The 26,091-nt window shown below is 47.2% G+C and overlaps 1 protein-coding gene across 3 annotated transcripts in view; it reads right to left on the minus strand.

Annotated features, from left to right (window-relative positions):
• Window positions 1-344: 344 nt before the first annotated feature.
• Window positions 345-26,091, minus strand: part of ADCK1 (aarF domain containing kinase 1) — a 78,873-nt gene continuing 53,126 nt past the window's right edge. For all 3 annotated transcript variants that reach the window (XM_080395269.1, XM_080395270.1, XM_080395268.1), the window contains 7 exons: window positions 24,716-24,874; window positions 20,878-21,036; window positions 17,538-17,654; window positions 7,714-7,863; window positions 7,266-7,463; window positions 2,773-2,966; window positions 345-1,369 (listed from right to left, as the gene is read on the minus strand). In XM_080395269.1, the coding sequence (XP_080251395.1) occupies window positions 1,198-1,369; window positions 2,773-2,966; window positions 7,266-7,463; window positions 7,714-7,863; window positions 17,538-17,654; window positions 20,878-21,036; window positions 24,716-24,874 (1,149 nt within the window). In that variant the 3' untranslated portion in view covers window positions 345-1,197. The remainder of the gene's footprint in view (window positions 1,370-2,772; window positions 2,967-7,265; window positions 7,464-7,713; window positions 7,864-17,537; window positions 17,655-20,877; window positions 21,037-24,715; window positions 24,875-26,091) is intronic.

A 26,091-nucleotide genomic window follows, 5' to 3' on the forward strand; every position in this document is an offset into this window, starting at 1 on the left:
CACGGGGATGGCGACATCTCACAGATGAGCTGCAGCGCGCAGCCACTGGCAGGGAGGAGGCAGGCTCAGCATGGATCTGGGTGGCAAGGAGTGGTGCGTCCTCCGAGCAGAACGACGCCCACTTCTCCATCCCACCCCAACACACATCTGATGCAGCAGCACCAGAGGACTCAGATGTGGAACAAACCTCCTGGGAAGAGGAAAGACCAAACGGCCATTTCATTTGGCTTGCAAGGAGTTAACAGTGCTGCCTGGCATCACTCCGTGGAGAAATGGAAACAGGACTGAGGTTAGAGGCCCCAGCATCACCCTGAGCACGCAGCCAGGCATCCCTCCCCTGAAGGTCTTTGATACAACACATTTATTTTGCTGTGTGGCAGTACTGTACAGTACACATACATTACCAGCAGTTTCAGAGCCCTGAGTTGTCATTCCTCCTGCCTTCCCTGAATTTCAGAAAAGAGACAGGACCGTTGTCCCTTTCCCCTATTTCACTTGCAAGGGAACAGGCCAGGAAAAGTCCAAAAACAGAGGCACTTGCTGACAGGACTGGAGACAAACCTCAGAAAGCCACACTCCCAGTCCACCACTCTCACCGTTACGGTCCCCTCTCTGCACCAGGTGCCAGCTAGTTTATGAGCCAGCCCTAGTGCCAGCTCTCCACGAGATCCCACTCCTCTGAGAAACTCTCTCCACACCTGAACAGAAATCAGACTAAGGAGACTGCAAAAACTAACATAAACCTCATTGGATTTTAAAGGGGCTTTACCACCTCCCTCTGAGGGTCTGAGAAACGTTTTGGGCAGGGTTGGGATTCTCTTAAATTCTCTATGATTGTTTAAGAAAAAGCCAAGGAGAGGCTTTTGCTTCCAGTGCAGTCCCACTGGAATTTGAGTGGAATTTCCTCTGCTCAGATGGGGAAAGAAAGTACCCTGCCCTTCCAGACGCACGGTATCCCACACCTCCTTTTCCTTACCCCTGAAACGGCAGAGCTCCCGTGCAGACTCCACCTCTCCGTGCCACAGAGAAAGCTAATGCTGTAACAGGCAAGGACAGTGCAGCATGTAACGTGGAACAAGACCCAAAAATAGCCCACAGAATAGACAGAAATAGTCAGAAAGGCAAATGTGCCATGGAGAGTGGAAGGGAGGGAGCGACGGAGGGAGGGAGCACCCGGGCCTCTCCCACTAGTTCATGTCAGTACGTGGAATGGTGCGTCCGGCTCAGGAGAGCAATGACCCAGCTCCCCAGCTGCGACCCCTTCAGCCACAGGAAGAGTTCATACAAGTTGATCTGCCACAGGCTCAGGGCTTCTGTGAATGAGATCTGGACTTTCCTGTAAAACGAGTGACTCTTGCTCCTCTGGTACCTAGAATGAGAGAAACAGCTGCATTAGATCCAGCAGGATGCAGCCTGGTGGGAAGGAGCTCTGTCCTATGTCTTCAGTACAACTGACCCTCCCCAGCAGAGGGGAACATCCCACATGTGGATAAACACCAGCAGTGCAGACCCCTGGGAGCAATGTTCCTGAGGAGCTGGGAACTGCCTTCCTCGCATGAATCCAGACAGCCTGCTCCCCTGCGAGCCCTGTTCTCTCCCCACTGCATGTAGTAACCCTGGGCCATGGCATCCTCTGCTTCTATGCCCAGCTTCCCTTCAGCTAATGGGGACAGATGAATACACCTATAGCCTTTCCTGGTAGCCCATTCGTAAGAGTCTAGCAATCCTGACGCACTGATTCCAGGAAAAGTAATTCTCTACCTTTCTTTAGAAGCAAAGGTTAACTGCGCTTCATAGGTCCCTCATCAGCCAGAGAAATAACTGTTATTTCTTCTGCAAGGAGAAGGAAAAGGAGTGCAGAAGAATGCAGAAGTACATTGACTCATAAGACTCACAGATGGAAATCACTTGCGTGACTCCTGTTCCTGGCTTTTAAACATCAGCCCGATCTTCACAGTCAGCCCTAACCCCTCTATCAGGCTACAGAAACTGGCAACAGTGAACTTTCAGATCTTTCCTACCCACAAATACTTCCTAGAGGTGATGCCTACAATGGGCAGGAAGCCCCTTGCCCTCCTCTGGAGGGGCCAGACCCTAAACCCTTACCCTAAGGCTTCCAACTCCATCCCTGTCCCCACCCCCAGGGTGACAGACCTGTCCTCTGAAGAGGCTGATGGGCATGAGAACAGCACAGACAGTGGCTTAGACATGTAACTGAGCAGGGGTAGGACCACAGCAGATGTGCTAATCAGGCGGAGAGGTCCACAGCTAAGAGTAAGAGGTCAAGCTATGCCTTGTCAGGGCCCTGAGTGGGGGGCTCTAATAAGCTTTAATGGCCCTGACTAACCTGGGACTTCCCCCAATGCTCTGCTCATAGGCCCAGGAGCTCTGGTTAATCTTAGGCCTGCACTTTGAGTCCCTGCCTGAGCTACGCTGGAGGAGCAATGGTCCCCAGCTCATGTCCTGCTGTGAAAGCCCTTGACCTGGACCTCAACTCACGTACTGACCTTTTGGCTTGACCTCAGCCCTGTCTTGTCACCATGGACCTGCTGACAACCACTGGACCTGATCTACAGCTTGACTTTCTGGTTTGACCTTGGACCTGCCCTGCCACCACGATGTTACGTTATGATACAGACTTTTGACTGGGTCTGTCCTGCCCGCCTTGCTTAGCTACTGTGGGACTGGGTCCTGGCTGGCCAGTTGGCCCTGGGATTCCCACCTGCCCCTGCTGCTCCATGCCTGCCTCTGGTGCGTGGAGAAGAGACTCACGTGGAAACAGCTCTGATGCAGCAGCGAGACATGTTGAGAAAGGAGCTGGCACTGGCCCGTGTGTGCAGGGCTGACTCAATCCCCCTTAACAGGTCATTGGTCTTCAGCAGCAGCAGCATCTGGCGGGGGACATTGTTGAGGAGCTGGGTGATCTGGGGTAGGTAAGCAGCAGCGTTGGACCGGATCTCCACGTCCTGCGGCCAGCCGGGTCATGTCAGGGAGAAAAGAGAGAGAAGATGAGGGTGTGTGGGAAACCCAGGCGCAGATGCCGTTGAGCTTTGGCAGGAGGAGACAGTTCTTCCAGATCGTGACTCTAGCCCAGAAGCTAAAGAGCTCTTTGTCCTGCTTTCCTGAAGACCCCTGGCTGTCCCAAGCCCTCACAACCCAGTCACAGATCACTCTTGCCATATCCCACCTGCCCCTCTGTGGGATAAGGCCCTGTCCGCTCACTGGCAGGACCAGCAGCCTCTCAGCAGCGCAGGGCACCCGCGGCTATCTCAGTTCTTGGCCCCAGGCAGCCCACAGCAAGCACGTCTCATTACTGCCCCTGCAGCCTTCCGAGCCTCACCTCAGCACCCCCAAGGCTGGCAGAGCTGCAGGGAGCACAGGGCTGCTCAGAAGGTGGAGGCATGCCGCAGGGACAACCGGGCTGCTCCTTGGTTTGCTGTCCCGTGCAACTGCCGGCTTTATGTTACACCGAAGAAGCTGTTTTCAAGGCCTGGTTTAGTCCTCTGTCCTCAACACAACCCAGCAGCGGAGAGAAAGCATTATGCAGTGAAGCATCATGATAACCCAACAGATCAAAAACTGCCATCTGCCAGATTAAGGGACTGTTTAGACCCATATCCCGTCTGGCAACCACCAGTAGCAAACACTTGAGGAACGAATATAAGACCAAGGCAGGCTGTCGTGGTTTAACCCCAGCCGGTGGCCAAGCACCACGCAGCCGCTTTTGCTCACTGACCCCCAACCCAGAGGGGTAGGGAGGAGAATTGGAAAGGAATGTAAAACCCAAGGGCTGCGATAAGAACAATTTAATAATTTAAATAGAATTAAAAAAGGTAAGAACAACAACAATAACAATAATAATAGTAATAATAATAGCAGTTACAATGAAAAGGTGGGGGAAAGGATAAAATCCAAAGGAAAATGGAGAAAGGAAACCAAGTGATGCACAGTACAACTGCTCACCACCCGCTGACCGGTGCCCAGCCAGTCCCCGAGCAGTGATCCCACCCCGCCAGCTAACCCTCCAAGTTTATACACCAAGCATGACGTCCCGTGGTATGGAATACCTCTTTGGCTGGTTGAGGTCACCTGTCCTGGCTGTGTCCCTTCCCAGCCTCTTGTGCCCCTCCAGCATTCTGGCTGGCAAGGCCCAAGAAACCAAAAAATCCTTGACTTAGCATAAATATTACCCAGCAACAACTAAAACCATCGGTGCGTTATCAGCGTTGTTCTCACATCAGAGCCAAAACACAGCACTGTACTAGCTAGTTTCTTCAAGTTAACTCCATCCCAGCCAAAACCAGGACACAGGCACAGGGTGATCCTTCATGTTCCTTGGTTCCCCAGCTTCCAACAAATACACAGGCCATGGTAAGATCCCAGTGACAACTGATGGGCTACAGCCTGAGCCACTTCAGATGGGCTCCCCTACAAACATGAGCACCATGCAAGACAGCCAGCTCCCACTCTTCTGCCTCTTCTTAGACCTGAGTGTGGTGTGGAGCCGATTCCACACACATACCGTGTCCCTACCTCTTCCTACAGAGGACATGACACATGGAACCTGTAGGATCAGCCTCTGGAACATTTGAAATCTCCAGAATCCAGCAGAACAGATGCGGAGGGCAGCAAATGACTCCTGACAGGAAGGAGGCTCCTCTGTGGGAAAGGACAGTTCTAAAACTTCTCCTCTGGAATGAGGGCTGGCTGGCCTGTATTTCATGATCTCACACTCACTGCGAATTTCAGTCTTATTATAAAGGAACAGACCTGCACAAATCAAGTGTGCAGGCCATGATGGTCAGAGATGTAGACAGCTCACCCACCACCATGGTTGCTTTGCTGCTGACAAATAAATCTTTGTGTCCTCCTGCCTCTGTCACTGACAAAATACACAAAGCTTCAGCAAGAAGACGCTTAGCTCTCCTAAATGTTAAATGTTTTGTTCCATTATTTGGTGGCAGAAAATTCCTCCCTGATTCTCTCTTATCCCAGGCAGCATCACTGCACAGCCTACTTTATTTTCCACACATAGGTTTTCTTTTCTATTTCTTTTCTTTTTATTTTTAGCTCCAGCTGCTTGTCCACATCACAAAACAACCACACGATCTGTCATCAGAACTGTCATTTTCTGTCAAGGGCAAAGCCTGTGTGCAGGGAAAGAAATGAGCTATGCCACAGGACCTGAGAAAAGCCCCTTGGCTGCCGCTGCTGAGGCTGCTGCAGGATGCAGCAAAACACAGTCATAAAATCAGATGAGATGAGGCTAGCAGCCACCCTGAGCGGTCAGCTGCCTGGCCCTTGGCTTAAGGCAGGAACAACTACACCTATGGCAATCCTCACAATTTGCATAGCCTGCTCCTAAAACTCTACAGTGATGTGACTCAAAGTTTCCCCAGACCATCCACACCAGCATTTTACTGGTCTTACCATTAGATCTGGCTTTCCTTATGTTTAAGCCCAATTTCCTTAGTTGAATTTAAACCCGGTTACTTCTTGTCCTGTTGGCAGCACTTTAACAGATTCGAAAATCACTACCGTAAGACTTCTTGACCTGTGCTTTATTCTGGACTTTTTCTGCCCTAACTTGCTCAGACTTACCTCATGGGCTGCATCTGCTTGAGCACTAGCCCTTGTAGCTTCCTACTGGACTTGCCCCATCAAACCCCAGTCTTGAGATGCAGTGCCCCAGGCTGGACACAGCACCACAGGTAAGATTTTGGTCCAGGAGCGTGCTGCCTCGTCTCACAAGCCACCCTCATGTCAATACATCCTCAAGCACACTCTCTGGAGCTCTGTGCTGATGGTACCTGCCTACCCAGTGCTTGGCTCTTGCTGCTGATACAATCTTTCAAATTCACCTCTAAACAAGGGCAGGCAGCAGCTCATTTCCTAATGCCATAGCAAATCTGCTCAGCTCCCCATTATCTGCAGCAGGATTATCCAGTTTCAGCATTAATTGTGTCATGTAGGCAAAGACAACAGAGCTAGTTCCACACACGCAATTCAACCCAATGACAAAGTTCACTAGCCCACACAAGGCACCATGCGGCTGCAGCTACACCTCTGGCATAACCTTTGCAAGCCAGCTGAGGATGAGCAGTGCTTATTAGCTCAGATTCAACACTGGTCTTGTAGTATTGGAGCCAGCTCTGTGTCGGTTTGTCTCGGTGCCTCTGAATTCTTTTATGGAGCTATGAGCTCCAGGACTCACCAGATCAAGCCTCTATCTGCTAGACAGCCACTATATGTTATTTCCAATATGCAGAAAATTAACTGACATAGGAAGCAATCAAATTACTGGGCAATGGGATCTGTTACCCAAGGTATCTGACCTACTCATCGCCATGGGTGATGGCAATCCAGTGCAGCAAATTCTGCCACTTCCATCAGAATGAAACACCAACCCAAAGGAATTTCCAGAAGAGAATTTCACAGGACAATGCCATAACACTACCTAAATGAGTTTCATCCTCTCTACTACAAATGCGTGCAGAAAAAACCAAACCATAGGATACCACACGTTTCCACCTACAGGCACTAGTCCGTTGGCTGAAATCACATCACTATATGCTCACCTCTACAAACACGACAGTTGTAGGGGCTGCTACTATTCTCAGGGTGGTGTGTGCACGTCAGGAGTGCAAGGAGGCACAAGAAGGATCCCAGCGTGTGTGGACAGGAAAGGGTGGAAAACCTAAGTGACAATTTCCTAGATTTGCAGTGATTGAGTTGACAGGATCTGCAGTTAAGCAACCTTGACTCCAAGTTAATAGGGTTTCTGATTGGGAGGTAATTTCCAAGGGTTTTTAGGAGTTTGTATCAGTGCTGATAGTCATTTACATGCATAGTGATAATGCATTATCCTTCTCGTGTCTTCCCACTAAGCCTTTATGTCTCCTCTACCTTAACCTATCCTCCTTGATGGTTCCCTGCACAGCTGCATTCAACACTTTTTTAAGAAAAGGCTGATCTACAAATGTTTCCCCTGCCAGAACTGGTGAACACTTAGCCATTAAAATATTATACAAAATTTAAGCAGCCCATGACAAGTGAAACTGGGAAATTAAGTTCAGCCACTATAAAATGCGTTGCAGAAGGAGTCCTGGCTTTTTCTAGCTCAGCTGTTAACGCAGAATTTGCTACAGAGCTGCTAGGGGTTGCCCAGCATTGTTGCAGTATCAGTGGTGCAAGTGATTACGAAAAAAGAGAGGTGCCCCAGGAGAAGGAAGGGCCTGTGACAGGGAAGGGCACGCAGGACCTACCTCGCTGGCTGAGACTGGCGACCGGTCAATGCCCCTGTTGACAGACTCCCAGGATCTGGCCGTCAGCATGCAGGCAAAGAGGGGGTACAAATTCCCTGCCCCAAGCCGCTGGCTGTACTTCTGCACCCTTTTCATATCGGCCTTGATGAGGGCCTGCCAAAGGCGGCAGTAGTCCATGCGGAATGACTCGCTCAGCACCTGGGGAGGGAGACATGGTCCTCAGAAGTCCACAGAAAACAGGGAACTGGGGGAAAAGCTTTGTGCCCCCTAGCTGTGCCCCATCCCCCATTTCAGAGCCAGGAAACATCCTTGGAGAGTTATGGGAGTAATAGGAAAACTGTATCCATATGGGTTTAGGAGGGGGAAAGGCTGCAGCTGGCTGTACTCCTTCAGCCTGACGCCCACAGGCAGCCTCACAAGGCCCTGGAAGCCCCCCATAGCTACGTACCTGGTAGAGCCCGTGGTCCAGGAGGATAATGTGGGCCTTGCCAGAGGCTGGGCATTTCTTCACGAGCACGTTGCCCGGGTGCGGGTCACAGTGCACAAAGCCGTTCACAAAGATCATTTCGCTGTAGAGCTTCCCCAGGTTGCGAGAGATCTGTGAGAAGACAGGAGACGGTCACACACTGTGACCCACAGCAGGGCGCCTGCCGGGGAGGGGACACAGCCCCCACACACCAGCACTGCAGGGAGCAAGGGCCTGGCACGTGCCCGTGTCCCCGTGCAGAGCTCTTGCAGCTCCCCGCACTAACAAACGCACAGCGTGGCTGCTGGCATCTGCCATGGGGTGACCCGGGGCATTCCGGGAAGGATCCATACAGGAGGCACTATGAAGCTGTTTGAGGAGTCAGGGGTTATTTAATGACACTTCCCTGGCACAAAAAAGAGAAAAGACCTGTGGGTAGGAATGGGGTTTCTGGTAATGAGGATGAAAGCAAGGCAGCAGTTAGGGGCAGGCAGGCATTCACAGGGAAGGCACGGGAAGAGCTGCTGGGGTGGGTGAGGGGCTGCTCAGAGGAAGACTCGGGTATTTCCATTCGTGGATGGCAGCAGAACCCGGTGGAGGAGGGGAGAAGGTGACTGAGCCTGTCCATCTGCTTACCAGAATGAACACAGGTTCCCTCTCCTCTCCAACACTGTCCCCCACTCTCCCTCTTTCTTCCTTCAGACCCACTCTAATCTGATCTGCGATGTCTATGAAGATGAAGCAGAACAGAAAGGCTCTTTAAATCATCCCGTCACTGCTGTGTCCCTCCATGCCGCTGCTCCTTATCATCAAGAGATGTTATTAAAGTTAAAAACCTCCTAGGAGCAAGCACACATCTGCAGGGCCCGGGATCAATCCCTTGCCATGCACTAACACCGCACCCTCGCCCTGACATCCCACCGCCAGCCCTCCCCACCATCCGAGAGCAGCATGGTGCTCCACAGTTGACTGCTGAATAAGCAACTCCAAGACAACAGTTATGCATGATTCCAAGCATGTCCCCAGGACAGAGTGTAAGCAGCAAACAGGCAGCTGTTCCCATAAGCAGAGGTGGCAGAAGAGGTAACAGGAATACCAACAACAGCTCATCCTGCAGAAAACCCAACAGCCAGGGAAGGGTTTGCCTTACCCCCCTCTGAAATGCAGCCACCTCTGAGAACAGTCTTCGTTACAGAAAGTGCCCAAGTAACTACAAATAAGGAGTTAGGATGGGAACTCTGCAGCACACCAACAGGCACAGCTTTAGGACCAGGTGGGACAACCCTCCATCCCTCAAGTGGGACTTGGAGCCACTCCTGAATCACAGAAAATGCTGCCCCCATGCCAAACCACCCACGCAGGTGGCACAGCCCAGCCCTGTGGTCTCCTGTAGTGCAGTTCCCCTAATGCTACACTGGTGCTACTGGAAGTACTGGCCGAGGGAAATGATGTTTCCCTTCTGAATCACCAGCAGACATCCCTGGAGCAATGAAGTGACTCTTACAGGTCTCCTAGATTAACAAGCTCTAGAATTGAATAGGACCAAAGTACCAGGTGCTGTGACCTAGAACAGCTGAACAGCACTTGCTGACAGTCCAAGGACGTGCCAGCTAGTCATTCACACAGCCTTCCACGCACCCACACACCAGGGGGAATGGACTTGGACATCATGACTGACCACAGCATCAACCACAACACCCATGCACACACACTGAGCAAACTGCATTTTGCCCTCTCTGCCCCTGCTGTTTGTCCTCCAGGGACCTGGAAGAGCACAGAATTGAAGGTGAGGACTTGGGGACAACCTGGGGTGGCAATATAATGCTTCACACCCGTTAAACACAAGTCCAGACAAAGAGCTGGCAGTTCTGTGAACCTGTTGGTTGGTCGTGGCTAAAGCCTGGAAAGCTGTTCATTTGGGGCACGGGAGTATGGGCTGCTTCAAAGAGCCCGGATTCTCCTTCTGTGCTATGGTAATAGCACAGGCTAGGAAAATCAGGCAGTGGAGCAAGTTGCCCAGAGAGGTTGTGCAACCTCCATCCTTGGAAGTTTTAAAGACCTGACTGGGTAACACCCTGAGTAAACTGGTCTGACCTCATAGCTGGCCCTGCCTTAGCAGGAGGTTTGATAGCAGACCTCCTAAAGCCCCTTCCAATTTCAATATATCCTAGGATCCTACAAAAACCCCTCTCACCAAGTTATCCATGCCACCCTCATTACAGGTTCTTATGGTATGGCTGTAGGCTCCTCCGGGTATGGGGAAGGTCTCCCCTCTTGAGTCACCATCAGCAGACAGGTCACTGAACAGATCTGTGGTCATAGCCTTTCGCAGCCCACAATGCAACACAAATAAAACAGCTCAGGATTCATCTTCCCATGAAAACAGAGGGCTTCACAGCCCTGTTCGAACCCACAGGCTGGGCCATGGGTATAAGATAATCCTCACTGCAAGATCCCCATCCTCTCTCCCTTCCCTGCTGTACTTACATTTACCTCTTCCTCAGAAGAAGTACCTTCACTCCTTAATTCACCGAGACTAGACTTTATCGCTTTTTTAAGAAAGAGGAACACATTCTGTATAATTTAGTTAGCATACAGAAGACATGTTACAGGGATTTATGATATAAGCATATAAACAGTCTTTACTTTTGGGAAAAAAAATTACCCAGTGTTAAAGAGATGGAGCTGTGCTGCACATTAAAGTAGTTTCGCATATTTTTGTCTGTTGACATGCCTCTAAAATAGGGTAAAAATTAAATTAAGATAGAAAGCACCAATATTGTTGAATTCTAAACAAAAAAGGAAGGTTATGTTTCTAGGGCTTAGAGTGTAATATGTGAATAGTGACCTAGCATTATAATTTAGAGAAAAGGAGTTCATGTTTCCAGAGAAAAAGTTTAGGAAAAAACCATGAAACCTTTATATACATTAACTGTCCAGTACTGTGCCCCATCACTATGGTCCTTTATTCCACCCATATTGAGAAGGCCACTGGATAAATAACATATACAGGAATCACTTTGGAAGAATGCAGTTAGGTGAAACGAGAAAACAAATGCGTGAAAACCTCCACCCAGGAGAAGGGAGGAATTCAGCGTGCATTTCGGCTGTGGAAGACCTCGAGGTGAAGGTGCACCACAAATTAGACAAAAGGTTGCAATTGTTTACGGAAGCAAAGACAAAAGTAAACACACAGGCATTTTGTCATGACACGGAGAGGTCATCATTCCTTTCCCTGTTTATCATCCAACACAACGAAGCCCTTATCATTACCAGGGTTCCCCAGCATCGTTCTGCGGCACACCATAAAAAAATAATAATCACCCTTGGAATCCTGCACTCACTTCCAGACATCTCATTAACCGACAGTAGCAGACTACACAGAGTGAGTCCAGAGAAAGCAAATAAATGAGCAGGATGCAGGAGGAATTTACTTGGGAAAAAGATAAAAAGAGCTGAAGATTCCAAAGTTGGCTAGGGAATGGCAGAGGAGAGGCAGTCTGCCAATGTTAGGAGGTTTGAATATCAAGGATGCAGAAGCACCTTCTGCATTTCTGTCGCATAATGCAGAGGATCCCAAGCTGCAGTATAGGTAGTACCAGTGATATTTTTCTTCTTGTATAAGTACACAGCTGCAAACTGTTGCTGCCATCAATTTTGAAAGCCTGGACAACCTGTTACCCTCGTATGATCTACTAGGAGCTACTTTTGATGAACCCGTATTATACTCCCTTGTATACAGTACCACAGCTGCAAACTCCTGGGCACACACCAGCCCTTGTACACAACTCTCCTCTTAACAAATCAGCACACCCAGCTGACAGAGCAACCCGACCGGGAAGTCCATCACAAATGAGTATCTTTACAAACACCAATACACAACAGTTAGCAAGAAACCTCTCAGAAAGGAAAGAATGCATGCAAATTTGAGCCTATGAATACTGCCACAGTAAAAAGATGGCACGTATGTTCATGGATAGCTGCACTGTAACAAACCAGCCTGGGTTATCCAGGGAAAGTCCCTGATACTTTACTGGCCTTGTGAGCAAGCTGGAGTAGTCCTGGCTCCGTGCCTCCAACTGCCATGAAGAAAAAAGGCAAAGAAAAAAAATCCTGTGACACGGTCCTGCAGAGCTGATCTCACAGCCTGCCCCTGATAAGTCCCAGATGAAACTGCCTGATAGGGCATCATCCCTTCCCTGTCCCACCTCCATCTGTGACTGTCTCTTTAGATCAGGAGCAGATACGAGTCTCTGGCCTTAATTTGGCTGTAATATTTGCCAATTATTTTAAGAGATGGCGACACTAACTTCTATTGATCTCATTAAAAGTAAAGGTCGTTGTGCAGCTCATTTCTCAGGACTCAATATTACCTCCTCAGGCCAAAATAATAGCATCGATTTTGGAACCTTAATCGAAGGTTAATTGGATTGAAGAGTGCATTGGGTTTTTGCTTTCTTTCGTCATTGTTATTACAGCCACCATCTAAGGGTTTGCTTAATCCTGCTAGGGCAATCCTGCCCAATTAAACTGGTGTCAAATTAGCAAAAGGTGCAGATGGAGAATAGCCACAATTTGGAGCCTGCTCTGTCTGTGCTCTGAAATGGCTCTTCTCCATAGCAGATTAGGATGGTCACGCCCAAGAGATGGGATTTCACGCTCTGTCCTCTGTGATACAGTTGTGAGGATCAAAACACAGAGCTCTGTAAAGCTGCACTATCACTATGCACTGATCTAGCATCACAGCAAGGTGATGTCTGGACACACATGGTGTCATTAAGATACAGGAATAGTTTTTAGGACTCCTGGAGTGTACTCCTAGCATGCCCCATACTCTCTGTTGGGGACTGAGGAAATTATTTTCCTGCTCAATGCCCCATCTTCCACAGCATTTAAGTGGGGAGAAATATTCTGACTCATCCACCCAGGGAACTTGAGGGACTAACTTGATAAGTTTCTACAGATTCTTAAAAGGACACAGGTAGAGAATACCAGCCATTGTTTATTTAATTGTTTCTTGCATCTCTGTCAGACCCAAAATGGCCATGGGGATCATTTTCCCTCGGCTTTAAATGTAGTCATATTTCTTTGGATTTAATGTAAAGCATCTTGATGAGACTTAAGCAATTGATTGACACCGATGTTTAAGACTGACTTCCAGTAAGAAAGGGGTTAGTGTGTAATTTAACTCTTTTACCTGGTGTCTTTGCACAGTTCAGAAGCTGGAAATGCTGGAGGTCACTATTCTTGCTTACCAGTGCCTTGTGAATTTTCATCAAGCTTCAGACAAGAGGAAATGTATGGGAAGCTGCAAGGAAACCTCTCCCCGGACCAAACTGGCAGGTGCAAAGAGCAAGAATAGCCTTTTTCCTCAGAAAGAGTGTTCTTCTCCATGCTCAATTTCATCTAGCACTTGAGTGTTATAAGCACAAATACTTGAGACGTGAAAGGTTTCCACACTTGTGCTGACAAAGGGATCCCATCCTGGGAAATCCCACTGTAATTTGAGCAGTTACAAGGCAGCAGCTATCAACTCTTGGCAGAAGGGTAAATCCCATACTGAAAGCATATTTCAAGTTGCAGAGCTGTCAGCCATGAGAAGGTAGCCGGGTTCTTTATTGAGCTAAGAGATACCGTTCCAGTGCAGAACCCATTTAGTAACAGAAGGAAACAAAAAGCCACAGTAGGCTGGAGTGACAGATGGCAATAATTGCGCACAGTAGCTCATCTTAAGTACCTTAGCTGTTTGCTTTCACTTCTCAGCTGGACAAAACACTTTCCCGACTTCTGAATCATCCATGGCTCATGACCAGCCTTTTAGTGAGCTGAAGTACACGGCATCATTTCCTTTCCCTGACTCAAGTCCAAGTCAGGGCGATCATGGAGGACTCTCCACTTGGCTACCCGAGCTGGCTGGTTAGCTGGAGGTGATACAGCAAATGCCACAAGTGCATCTGTAAACTCCACAGCTCCCACAGCCTGCTGATCCAGCAGCCTCTGTGGAGACAGGCAGAGCATCCACAAGGAAGGACAGGGAGGACCCATGCAGCAGATCAGAGATAATGTTAGGATTTGTATACAGACACGGTCTCTCTAAATGAAACAGGTAAAATCAGGATGGGTGCAAAAGGAACATTTGTGCCATTTGAGATCTTCTTTTAAAAGTCCATGCTCTAGGTAGCCTTACTATCCTTCCTTCCCTCCTGCATACAAACGTCTTGAGAACTCCTCAGTCTGTTTTTCTTCCCTTCCCTGCTCTACCCACCTCTTCCAAATGTATCTTCCCAATCAAGCTCTTCTGTCTGGAAACAGGCACAGCCCAGTTTCCAGGTGCTCCCCCCTTCTTAACCCTGCCATGGCCTGGTCTTCCCTCAGAATTCACGCCAGCTCATTCCTCGGTAACTCCCCTCTCCAGGCTTCCCTCCCACCATCAATATCCTAGCTGCATGCTCATCCTCAGCTACACTTGCACATGAATAAGTAACTGTTCCACGGCCAGATATTTCAGCGTTTGCACTTGTCTTTAGAAATCAAAGCCTTCTCTGATTAAATGCCATTACAATCCAGCACTTGGACGGATCCAGCGAGATTAATGTGCTTTTGGGCAGCTTTAATGATAATCCTGCTACAGACGGTATTAAGTAAATGTCAGTAACCTGGTTTGAAGGGAGCTTTCACCTCAGGGATCCTCTCCATTTAGAGAGGAGAGGCTCAGCTTGCTTTTCAAGGCTGCATTGTCACACAAGAGAAATCCTGCTTAGTGAAGACTCCTCTTCCTCCACCCAGTAAAACAAACTGGAATAAGATGATAGAGGGGTTGATAGATAAATAGATTGGGACGACTTATAGGGAGCTAATGCATCTCTTGAAAGCCAGAACTGGTGTATATAATAAGTCATGCCATGGCTTTGAAACCTGGCTGGCCACCCCCTCCTCGTGCTCCTTTCAGTGTCCGCTGCCTTTTGCTCACCTCACCATCACAATACGCAGCTCTTTACCCAGGGCAGCAGCAGCAGCAGCTAATAAGGGACCTTGGTCATATCTGTCCCCATCTGCTGCACCTTGCCAGGGAGAAGTCTGCTCCTACCTCATCTTACTGTGGCCATAGTAACAGTCCTTACTCCCCATCACATGATTCTGACAGGCTCAGTATTCCTTCCGTTCTGTTGTTGCTTTATGGGCAACAAGTGAAAGTTAATAATTTCAGAAGGTGGGGAGAGAAAAGGAAGAAAGAATAGCTTATCACAGGCACTGAGAGAGTTTGCAGAAATTCAGTCCTACTATGGAGCTGACAGATTGCCAGAACCCTCTGAGACTTACATACAACTTTTTTTAAAACTACGTCTTCGCCATCATTCAGAGACCAGCTCAGAATCAGCAAAATGCATGGTCGCATTGCTGCGTGGAACCTTCCCAAAGGCATGCATAATCAAAAAAAGTGAGCTAAATTTTCATCCTAAATTTCTCCTATCACAAGCAAAAGCCTTTGCAAGTTAGGAAAATGGAAATTAGCTGCTTCTCTACTTTATTTTGGCACACACTGGCAGCAAAATATCCCACTGAAAGGCTAAAGTCATTGAATTTTCCACTCTGGAAAATTGCAAACAGTGTTTTTGCCTGGGCTTCTCCAGACAACTTTGCTATGTCCAGTCGTTTGAGAAAATTCAAAGCAGCAACCAAAGTCCCAGGGGAACTACACTATCCTAGCAACCTCAATCTCGGAATGGATCTGTTTTCCAAGAACTGCGAGGAAGCCCTGCTCCGCATCTGAATGTACATATTGCTCAAGAGTCCTCCTGCTAATGCATCCGAACAAGCCTTTCTGACTATTTCAAGACTTGAGGAATATTTACTGTTGTATCTGAGCACTGTGGGCTAGACTTGAACTTTGCCTTTATAGCAGAAAAGAAGGACAGAATAAACTCACTCAAAGAAACTACTCTCTTGCTTTTGACCAGCTGATTTGTCCAGGTGAATGGAGCTGTGTGTTCTGCCACAGACAAGGCTTTTAAAATCTCTCTTGATAGCAAAGTCCATGAGCTACCATGTTCTCAAGAGTCACACTGTGGTGCTCTTTGCAGACCAGATGCATCATTGAGGCACTTACCTTGGTAAACACAAAGAAAGATCATTGGCACAAAATAAACAGAGAAGGAATTGTGTCTACCTCTGACAATGACCTCTGTGATGCCCTGATGAGAGGGAGGAGGAGGAGAAGTAGTATTCCCAAATGCTCCAAATTCTTCCTGATAGGAGACATGAAAGCAGAGAGTCTGCACTGTCTGTGGGTGAGGTTGTATTCATTTAAGAAGTCACTTGAATGAAAATGGACCAGGCATCTTGCAGGGAAGAGAGAGCATTGTTCGCTGTTACCAATCGACTTTGGCTTGTTTGTCACAATTACAATAGAAAGACAGTCTCAAAATCTACTTCAACCTTAGACCTTCCTTTCCTGTATTTCAGTGGAGAAACATGAAAAGGTGCCCACCTTTCTGCCTGCAGGGGTTACTAGAAAATATCTCGTTGACTTCTGTGGGGTGCAAGAGCAGAGGAAGGGGCGAAGAGAAACAGGCGGAGAAACAGACAGGTTACTCAGTCCTCCTGTAATTTGGCTGAGCTCTTTAGGCAGAGCTGCATGCTGACGTAAGGAGGCAGCTGAGAAGATACACTTAACGTTCTCTCCTTGTGTGGCATACCAAACTCACATTTCCCCTCCCTTGAGAGGTCTTTGACATGTCTCTAATTGATGCCACACGAACTTTGCCATGGATAGAAAGGGAGCAGAGAGGAGGAAGAGCAGAGAGAGGACACGTTCAGATTTCAAAGGTAAGTGGATGGACAGATTAAGTACAATTGATTTTATGCCATAGCTCTCTGATAGCCAGTCAACCAAATGCAGCTTCCAGGCCCACCAACGGGGCATAAGGCGAAAGGCAAGCAGAGGTACCTCAGTCAGCACTCACTGTCTGGGAGGGCTAGCTTGACACACTGTCCAATGGCTCAAAACCCTTTCCCCAGCATCTTCTCAGCCCTTCCGGGAAGTAATACCTTCTTTCCCTCAAGAATCTCTTGGCCACCGAGAATCCAAATCTCCCAACTTCATGCCATGTATACAAACTGCTTCACTCCTCAGGTAAATGTAGCCTCTCCGTAAAGATGAAATCTGGCAGCTGTTTAATGAAGGACTGCAAAACTACACAGTAATGTAGGGTGAGGAAGCAAAGAAGAAAACTGTTGCATCCAGAAGAAAAAGGGAGATTTTGGAAAGCAGAAGAAAACAACCCATGTCAGAATATTACACAAAGCACCATGGCTGAGGCTCCAGCACTCTAGTAACTGTGATCATATAAGATCTATGATTTATATCTCCTGGGTAAGGTGGTAGCTGTTGGGATATAAAAGCTACATCCAATGCATTTATCCAGGAGAAAGTTAATGCAGGAGAAAAAGAGGGAAAGAACAGAAACAGAAAGAGTCAGAAGCTGAAGTTATTCCTTTAGGGTAACAGGATTGCCTTCTTGGCACAAACCGCGGGTGTATGTAATATAAAAGCATGGTCATCTTTCACTACCTGTCTGCGTGAAGATCCCTCTAGCTGTGCAGCCTACAGGAGTGTTCCACACAAGGTGTTATGTACTTTTCCCAGAAGCACAAGAACTGAGATCTCTCAGACTGATTGCTCTGTTCACACCTGCATGTACTCCCTTTTCTGCCCCATCCTGCCCGTTTTGCATCAACATCAGTTGATGTCAACATCAGTTTTGCATTGCCCACCATGCCCAATTCAGAGACGACTGAGAAACTACCTCATTGACATTGATGCCATTCCTCTCCATGTACGCCCTGTCGTTCACCTGTCCCCCTTCCATAAACTCCATGAGAAGGACACGCCTTGTTGAGAGCTCCCAGTAGATCCTGGGGACCTGAAACAGGAACAGATGGGTAGGGTCAAACAACAGGCTGGGAAAGCAAGGAGAATATATCACACACAACCCAGAAAAGGAGCAAAAATGGAAGAGGCTGAAGCAAGGGCTTGTTTTTTTCTGGAGCACAAGGGAGGTAAATCCATCTACCAGCCTCCTCCGCAGGACAGCAGTGATGTGTGCAAGGACAACACACCAATTCAACGGCAGCAGGATCTGTACTTATGTGGCATTTCTGGCCATGTTCTACACGACTCTGACCATCCCACTCCCACTGATGTCTGAGAGCTTTCTTATCTGCTCTGCAGCTCCTGTAGCTGGACTGTTTAACTAGCACCTATTGCAAGTTTCTGAATCACCTACTAAGCTCCTTTAGACAGGAACAGCACCTCGTTCGCTACGCACAGCGCCCACTTATGCAGCTCTAAAAATGATAAGCCATCATCATAAATTGTTTCTCCGCAGCACCCTTTGGAACACAAACACCTTTAGGCTGACAAAACCTGCGTACTTAGGCCATCTGCAATTGAACTGGGAGAAAAATCAAGTGTCACAAATAAGGGGCTTGTCACAGAAACTGTGGGAGACCCTAACTATCTTGTTTTCAATGTGACACAGTAACAAGCGTAAAATGTCAAAGCACTTTTCATTCAATCTGCAGTAAATCAAGCTGAGTGAGGTACCAGTAAGAGACCCTGTGTCACCCGGGGAGGCAGTGACGCAGGCATTGCTCAGGCTGGCTCCCGCTTTCCAGCCTCTCTCTCCAGCCAAATTCTTTTCATGATGAAGTCCCTACTGTCAAGAATCCTTTTGAAGTTCCCTTTGGATATTCCTCACATCACTGTGCTGACCAATCTCCCAAGCTGTCCAGATTTGCCTTTGCGCATGGGTGAAGCCACACAGGTACATTTTACCAAAGATACAAGGGAGTTCCACCATTCCCATTACTACGCCCCAGTACAGAGACACACATTTTGGACCCTGTAAAGAGAAAGCCGGTTGTGCAGCCTCCTCTCCTCACCTGCCTGACTCAGCTGTGGACTGCAAGGTTCCAGGACCTCAGGGCAGGCAGGAAGAGGTGGGAGGTGAAGTCCATCTAGTGCCACCAAAGCCAGGGGAAGCAGTCAGGACACCATAGCTCACCTGAACCATTGAACAAGCAGCATTTGTTTCATACTCTGCTTGTAACTACTGACAGTGTCTCAGTTCCACGCAAACTATCTGCTCCCCCCCTGCTCCTGTCCTAGAGAGACCATTTTCCCAATGTCACCCACTTCTACCTTACCGTGTGTGTGACTCCTTCGCTGAGCAATTCCAATGTCCCTCAGCCCCACCGTTCAACACTCCTACCATACTTTGCACGTTAACCTTGCCCAGGCTTTGACACCGGAGACCCACTGTGGGCACAGGGGATTCAGTTACTCGCAGCCTTCCCTGCTTACCTGGACGTCCATTCTTTGCAGTTAGATTGGTGAGAAAGCCAACCACCTCCAAAACTACGGTTCCCCAGCTCAATTAGCTCACCGATCCCTGCTGCCTTACATCATTTCAGATGACACTCACTCTTGTCTCAATATTTACAGAGGTAAGTCAGTGGGCTTTAAAGCACTATCCATGTTGTCAGAGATGCCCCTCTCACTCACAGCCAAATTCTTCAGTGATTTTTTTTAAATACTCACAGATATTTGGCTGCAATGCTACTGCATGGAAACAATTTATCTCCGGCTTTAAAAGCTCAAACAAGTTCGCAGCACAAAATCTACTTCTCAGCTTTCTAGCTTGTTTAGGAAAATTAATGATACAGGAGCCCAATTCTTCCGTTGCCTCTGGGTGATGAACGTGTCTCTGAATTGGCAGGTCAGACAAGAGGATCCATTATTTAGCCATCTCAAGCCATTTGTTATTGTTACACATATTGATATCATGATAGCTCCTTAACCCAGCCAGGAGGTGATTGGCCGTCTCCATGGGGATTTACTTCACAGTATCCTAGTTACAGCTGCAACGGATACAGCTCTCCAAGGCGCATCACTTCTGATAAGCGCCCACTCAGCAAAATCATTGGCCTTTGGTCTTCTGTAGCCCTGGTTGCTTTTAGCTATCTGTGTCTGAGGAAAGGCCACTGCTGCCACGGGGCTCCAAAAGGACTTCCTCAAACCTGGAGTCGGGTGACAAGGAATTATAGCCCTTGCGTGGAGGAAGCAAGGAAAAAATGGATGCATCAGCCTGTAAAGCCTAACAAAACTCACCTCGTTTCAGACATCTGTCACTTCCATCTTGGGACTTCTGCATAAACGGGAAGTGAAAACCTCATTTTGATGTGTGTATGCAGGAGGGTTCAAAGGGTGCATTTTTTGCTGCCTTTGTGTACGTGCAAATGCAGTTATGTCAGTGACTGCGTCACAGCACCATGTGTGCTTGACCATACTTGTGTATTTCCAGAACGCACACAGTGGAGGCTTGCACCTCTTGTATGTCAGCAAAAGATTTGTGGGTGTGCGAGTCTGAAGATGTGAGCTTATGTCTTTCCAAGAATGCGATGTGTACATGTCTGACCGTACTTAAGACATTTGTCAGTGACCTTAGTTGGTTTGTAGCAGTGGAGGTGGGGTAGGAGTGTTGGTGAGGAACAGCACAATATGGGTGCAGTTGAGCTTGTGTATGAAGGTAACACAAATGCACTAGCCATGGATATGTATGAAGGATGTGTGCTCAACTCCAGAGTGAGAATGTGCCTTTTTGCAGGAGGAAGGATTCATACAAACATGCTTCCTCCTGAGATACAGTGTCCCCAGTCTACTTGACATCATCAGCTTCAGTCTAGCTTCTCTGGTTTATGTCCATTTCTTGGCCTCAGTTGTGAAAAAGCCCAGGAAAAGGTACCGTCAGATGGCTCAGCAAAGAGTGGCAAATTCACAGGTCTCTGGACAAGTTCAGAAACAGTGTTCAGGAAAATGAGTAACAGGCTCCAGAGACTGCTGGCCCCAAGCCACCACTCCTCATCCACTATATGATGCCTACAGTAGGAAACGGACAAGGAGGACGCATGTCTCAAAGCAGTTTCTGGTCCATATCCTTAGAGCAGTCTATGATGAACAACACGGAGGGACCGAACTCCATTCTCCCTCTGTACGGGTTCATCCAGGTGGTGAATGAGGTGCACAAGACACATAAAGTGAGACTATCGATGCACATACATACACGGAAACATGTGTTCCCTCACCTTCAGGAAGTCAAAGTTCTTGAGCATATGAGCAACCTTCTCAGCATTCCTGCCTTCATTGAGGAAATCCAGCTCCAAGGGCAGATTCTTCTTAGCCTCTTCCACCAGCCACATGAACTCAAAATCTGGAAAGATCTGCTTCACAACCAAGAGGAGGACCTGAGAACAAAGAATCAAAGAATCAGCTGTACCCTGGCTCCAAAGCCACACAGCTACACACCGTGCTGTATTGATAGGATCGTTCCAAGTAACTTACAGATAAAAAACCCCAACCTGCATCCCAAGCACTCAAAGGGTTCCTGCAGTATCATAACACAACACATGGTGTCAGGCCTTGGTTCTGCAACACAACTTTTGGCTTGTCCTTCCACACAAGCACATCTAGGAGTTACACGATGGCACAGAAACCAAAGGGAGACTATCTGCCTGCTGCCTAGAAGTAAGAGAACAAAGCCCTGGAAAAAGAGACCACATGGCCAGATCTCACCAAGGGCATGGCCCAGGACTCTCTTCTGAGTCCTATAATTGTACAAGTCACTGTTCGGCTTCACTCGAACAGCCCTCAGATAATGCAGAAGAAAAAGATCTAAAGACTTGTCACCTCTATGTTACTTCTTCCGCTGCTGAGCAAGAATTTTGCTAGCACGGAAAATGGACTGAGCAGTTCAGAGAAGACAGTGGATTTTGGATACAGCGAGTAGGCTAGAGATCTTTAAAGGACACTTCTGGTGGGGCTCAGAGGACAAGGTGCTCCCCAATGTCAGTCACAGCTTCCTCACCAGTCCACCCCCTTCTTCTTAAAGGGATTACGTATTCAGCTGCACAGGGCCTTGCAAAGGCCAACCGAAACGTTCCTGGAAATGTTCGCTTGAAGCAACATTAAAGGGGTAAGAGATGGGCAGTCATTCCTGAAGAAAATCAAGATTATGTGATTGGATAGTATAGTCAAAACTGCACAGTAGCCAAGCATGCCTTCTGTTCAAATGAAAGGCCAGTTTCTCAACCAATGCCACAAATTTACACAAGCTGACAATCTGGACCACATCTTAAAGAAAATAATTCGTTTGTCTTTTTTTAACTACTTGAGTCACAGAACAAAAATAAAGCATAAAAATGCAATCCACTTTGCTGTCTTTATCCGATGATGTTCTGTACATCCATCTGAAAATGAAAACAGACTTGTCAGTGTGTGTTCCTGGACAGTTTCCCTTTCTAGATCTCCACCACTTAGGTGGGAATTCCTGCACTGCAGGAGGAACATTTAAAGCACACACCAGAAAGCTGCTATCACTGAAATGTATGACAAAAAAATAAATTTATGAACCATCACTACTCCTGTTCAGCTGTGTAAAAACGTTTCTTCTCCACCCCTGTCTCTACTTCTCTTATCTACGTGTCAGTTCCAAACTCAATGTTCCTTTAAAAATGTAATCACCAGGTTCCAGACACTATTGAATGATTTTTCTACTGTTATATCTAAAGGCATAAATCCTTTCAAATTTATGTCACCCAAATGAAATGTAACCAGCGATCTTCCTGAATGTGTACATAAACTTTATAGGGGCTGCAGGATTACTTCATTGGTGCCTGATGTGAGAAAATTCATGCATTGTTTTTTCCTTGCTTTAAATACTCTTTTGAATCAATTTGCCAACTTGATGATCAGCAGGGACATACTTAACAAGTATTTGGCCTGTCCCTTTTCTGACATCTGTCTAACATATTGTCTGCAAATAAGTATTGATAAGAGAAGAGCAGTGAGGTATCTCTCTCTGGATTTATCAGATGCTGTACTGATTTTTAAAGAGTCAGCACTGATGCTATGAAACCTCAAGTGAATTCAGGAATTTTCCATCTAGCTTTTCCCATTCAGATTCCTTCCCATCAGTCTCTAAATAAGCCATCAATATTTAAATCAACCTCCTATTTAGCTGCAACGTCTGTCTGATTCTTAAAGGACCAGAACTTCAGTGCACATAGACCAGCTTTCAGTGCAGCTTACACAAAATCAGTCCCACACAAGGATGTGACGATGCATGTAAGACAGCACTCCGCAAGAGACCCTTGAAAACCAAGACTGCATGTGTCCTGTTGTGAGCTGCTTTCCCCTAGCTGTGTGTACACAACAGATCTCGGGGATGCAGACTAGACTGTCTGTAGAAGATGGACAATACTAAATTGCCAAAAGGAAAAGCACTGGTTTAGTTTCAAGTTTCCCAGGAAAGTTAGTCTAAAAACTGAAGACAGCGATCATTCTAAAATTGTCTTTTACCAGTATAACCAGCAATCATGCCAACACAGTATGAGGGGAGATATTTTTGGCAACAGTCACTGTTAAAAGGGAAAATGTCCCAAGGTGGATCTAAGCTTGTTCATACACCATCCTCTTATTGCCCTGGTCTCACCGTCTTTCATTACCTGCCCAGACTTCTTCCTTGATTACTTAGTTTCTGCCATCCTGCCCTGGGCAGGAGTGAAGGATGCCATAAGCCCCCTAAGAACTGCTGTGCATGTGATGACTCACAAAAGCAAACTCATCAAGCAGACCACTGCAGGCAGTCCTGGAGAGGACCTGAACCAAATCCAGATCTACAGATGGACCCAAAGCCAATTCAAACAGTTCTGTGTTCTCAAACCAGCACTGAACCAGACATATCCCATCTTCCTGGGATATCTTTATTGAACCCCAAAATTTCTTTCACTACGAGTTCAAAATAAATATTCAGCTGCAAGCTAATGTGCTTCAGCTAGAACCAGCTGTGCTTCTTTGCAGACTAGCCAGGATTGCTCAAAGCGGGGTGTTTTAGCTGCCTAAAGGAGCTTTAGTTATGTGCTTCTCTGAGAGGGTGCTGGCAAGATCTTTGATTCCTGATCTCCTTTAATGGCTAACTGTGTGTCATTGCATCAGCAGCACCCTCTAAACACTTATCAAACCTCCTCAGCTTAATCTCCCCCTCTTTAGTCCCATGGACATGCCTGTCTGCCAATGGATGTGCACATTACTGTACTGTACATACAGATATATGCTTATTAGAAGAGCTAAAAGGTTTACTGCTACCATTTACAGACCTAATCCTTCCCCTCTCCTCCACCTCAGCCCTGTCTCCATCTCCTGTTCCCCACTACACCACTGGCATCTTTGACTATTGCAACGCAGTGCAGTGCCACAGCTTTTCTCCCTTCAATGGGCTAGACTGAACTTTGGGAGATGTTACAGCATTGCACTGGGAACACAAGTGGTACCCACCGTTCAGGAGAGGAACGGGAGACAGGCATTGAAACTTTTTTCCTAACTGAATCCCTCATTTGTGCATCTGCCCCTGTTAGGTGACCCTCTCCATATTTCAGTGTTTTTGTTTCCAGCATGAATCAGTTCAGTATTAAGGAACTGATCAAGAAACAAAACTGAATCACAGCAACCTCAGCCACTGTTGAATCCACATTGGAATTTAACTGAAAAAACACACACTTATCATGGAGAATGATTTTTTTCTTGGTTACACAGACCTGACTGCCAGGCGAACTGAGAACAGTTTAATCAACCAGTTAATGGGCACACAAGCTGAAGAGAGACATCAGGACTCTACTTCTTAAATCTCACGTGGACTTACTCTGATGCCATTTACATTTACTTGTCTTCTCCTTCTGCCCTCCTTCACTGCTACCCTCTTTTCAGTCTCTCTGTTCACACGATCACCCGCACTGCAACCTTCACCAGCTCTGTATTATTCCTGGTTTCAAAGCTACAGGATGGTGGTGTTATACCTGCTTACACCATGGGTCCCCACTCATTTCAATGGCAATCACTCTGTAAGTCAAAGTCAACGAGTATTTTTACCTCCATAAGCAAAATATCCTTGGAGCTCTGAGCTTGAACCTTTGGGTGCTGGACTTTCACTGCCACCGTTCTTCCATCCTGCAGCACTGCCTTGTGCACCTGGGCTAGCGATGCTGCTCCCAAGGGAGTGTCCTCAAAACTCAGGAAGAGCTCTTTTATCTGCCGGGAGAAGAGAAAGAGGTATCAGCTCGGGATGCCAGAAACTATCCCAAAGAAAACCCTGCCCACAGGCCAGAGATAGCATATGCCAAAGATGGACAGCCTTTCATCCTTCCTCTGTCGCTTGCCTGAGCCTTTTCACTGCTTGGCCTCCCAGTGAAGGAGAATCTCAGCACAGTTAATTAGCTCAGAGCCAGTGCCAACATGGTTATGTGGCTTCAGGCACAGAGCTAGTTCATGTAATGCTAGCAGAGGGGGTTTGTCCTGCTCTGTAGAGTAAGGTGCAGACAAGCTCTGAGGTATCCAGAAGTCAGCAAAGGGAACCTGTCCCACTCCTCCCGCAGGCTGAGCTGATTTCGGGTGAACAGTTGAGAAGCCGTTAATTTATGCAGTAACAAAAAAGAAAGAATGTCACTGCATTTTTATAACCTGCTTTTTAAAAAGTAATTAAAGATGGGAGCTGCAGTGAGCTAGTAATTAAATATGAATAAAGACCTTCTATGCAAAGTCTTCATGCAAACTGTTAAACGAATATTCTTTTTGCTGACAAGGAAGAAAAATACTACACAAGTAGCAGCCTGTTCCCTCCTGCAGCTGCCAGGGAATGAGCCCCCTCCCACACCACCCTACCCTTTCTCTCCCAGCCCCTTCCACGGAAAACTATTGCTAGCAACAAACCCGAGCATTTGCTGCAATTAGATCCAACAGAGACTCAGCTGCCTCCAGTAATTCACAAGGAACGTGCATTTTATTTATTTAATTAATTCCCTTTGGTCCTAGCAGCAAAATCAATTAAGTAGAACAACTGCATTTAAAAACAAGTAGTTATGTGTTTTTTAATTACAGCAGGTCCATAATTCAAACCTATTGACATTCACGTCTCAAGAGAAAAAAGTTTTTTCCCCTCTTTCCCCTCTATCCTTTCTTTCTCTCTCACTTTTAGATTTTGAGATTCTCATTTCAGATTAATATAAAGACAAAAGCACCTACAGGATGACAGATGGCTCAGGGGACATGTATTCAAGACACAGACTTCTATCTATATGTGAAGTTTGTCTATCAGCTGAAGAGAAGACCTGTTAAAGGGAAGACCCTTCAGCCGGCCAGGAGCATGCTGGGCTACGAGACCCCATAAGGAAGGAAAAAATGCAAACAGAGAATTTGCCACATGAAGTTGAGCTGTGGCTTTCTTCAACTCTCTGACTACCCTATACACA

This window comes from Falco punctatus (genome assembly GCF_963210335.1).
Source record: "Falco punctatus genome assembly, chromosome: 7".
In the NCBI taxonomy this organism is placed as follows: domain Eukaryota; kingdom Metazoa; phylum Chordata; class Aves; order Falconiformes; family Falconidae; genus Falco; species Falco punctatus.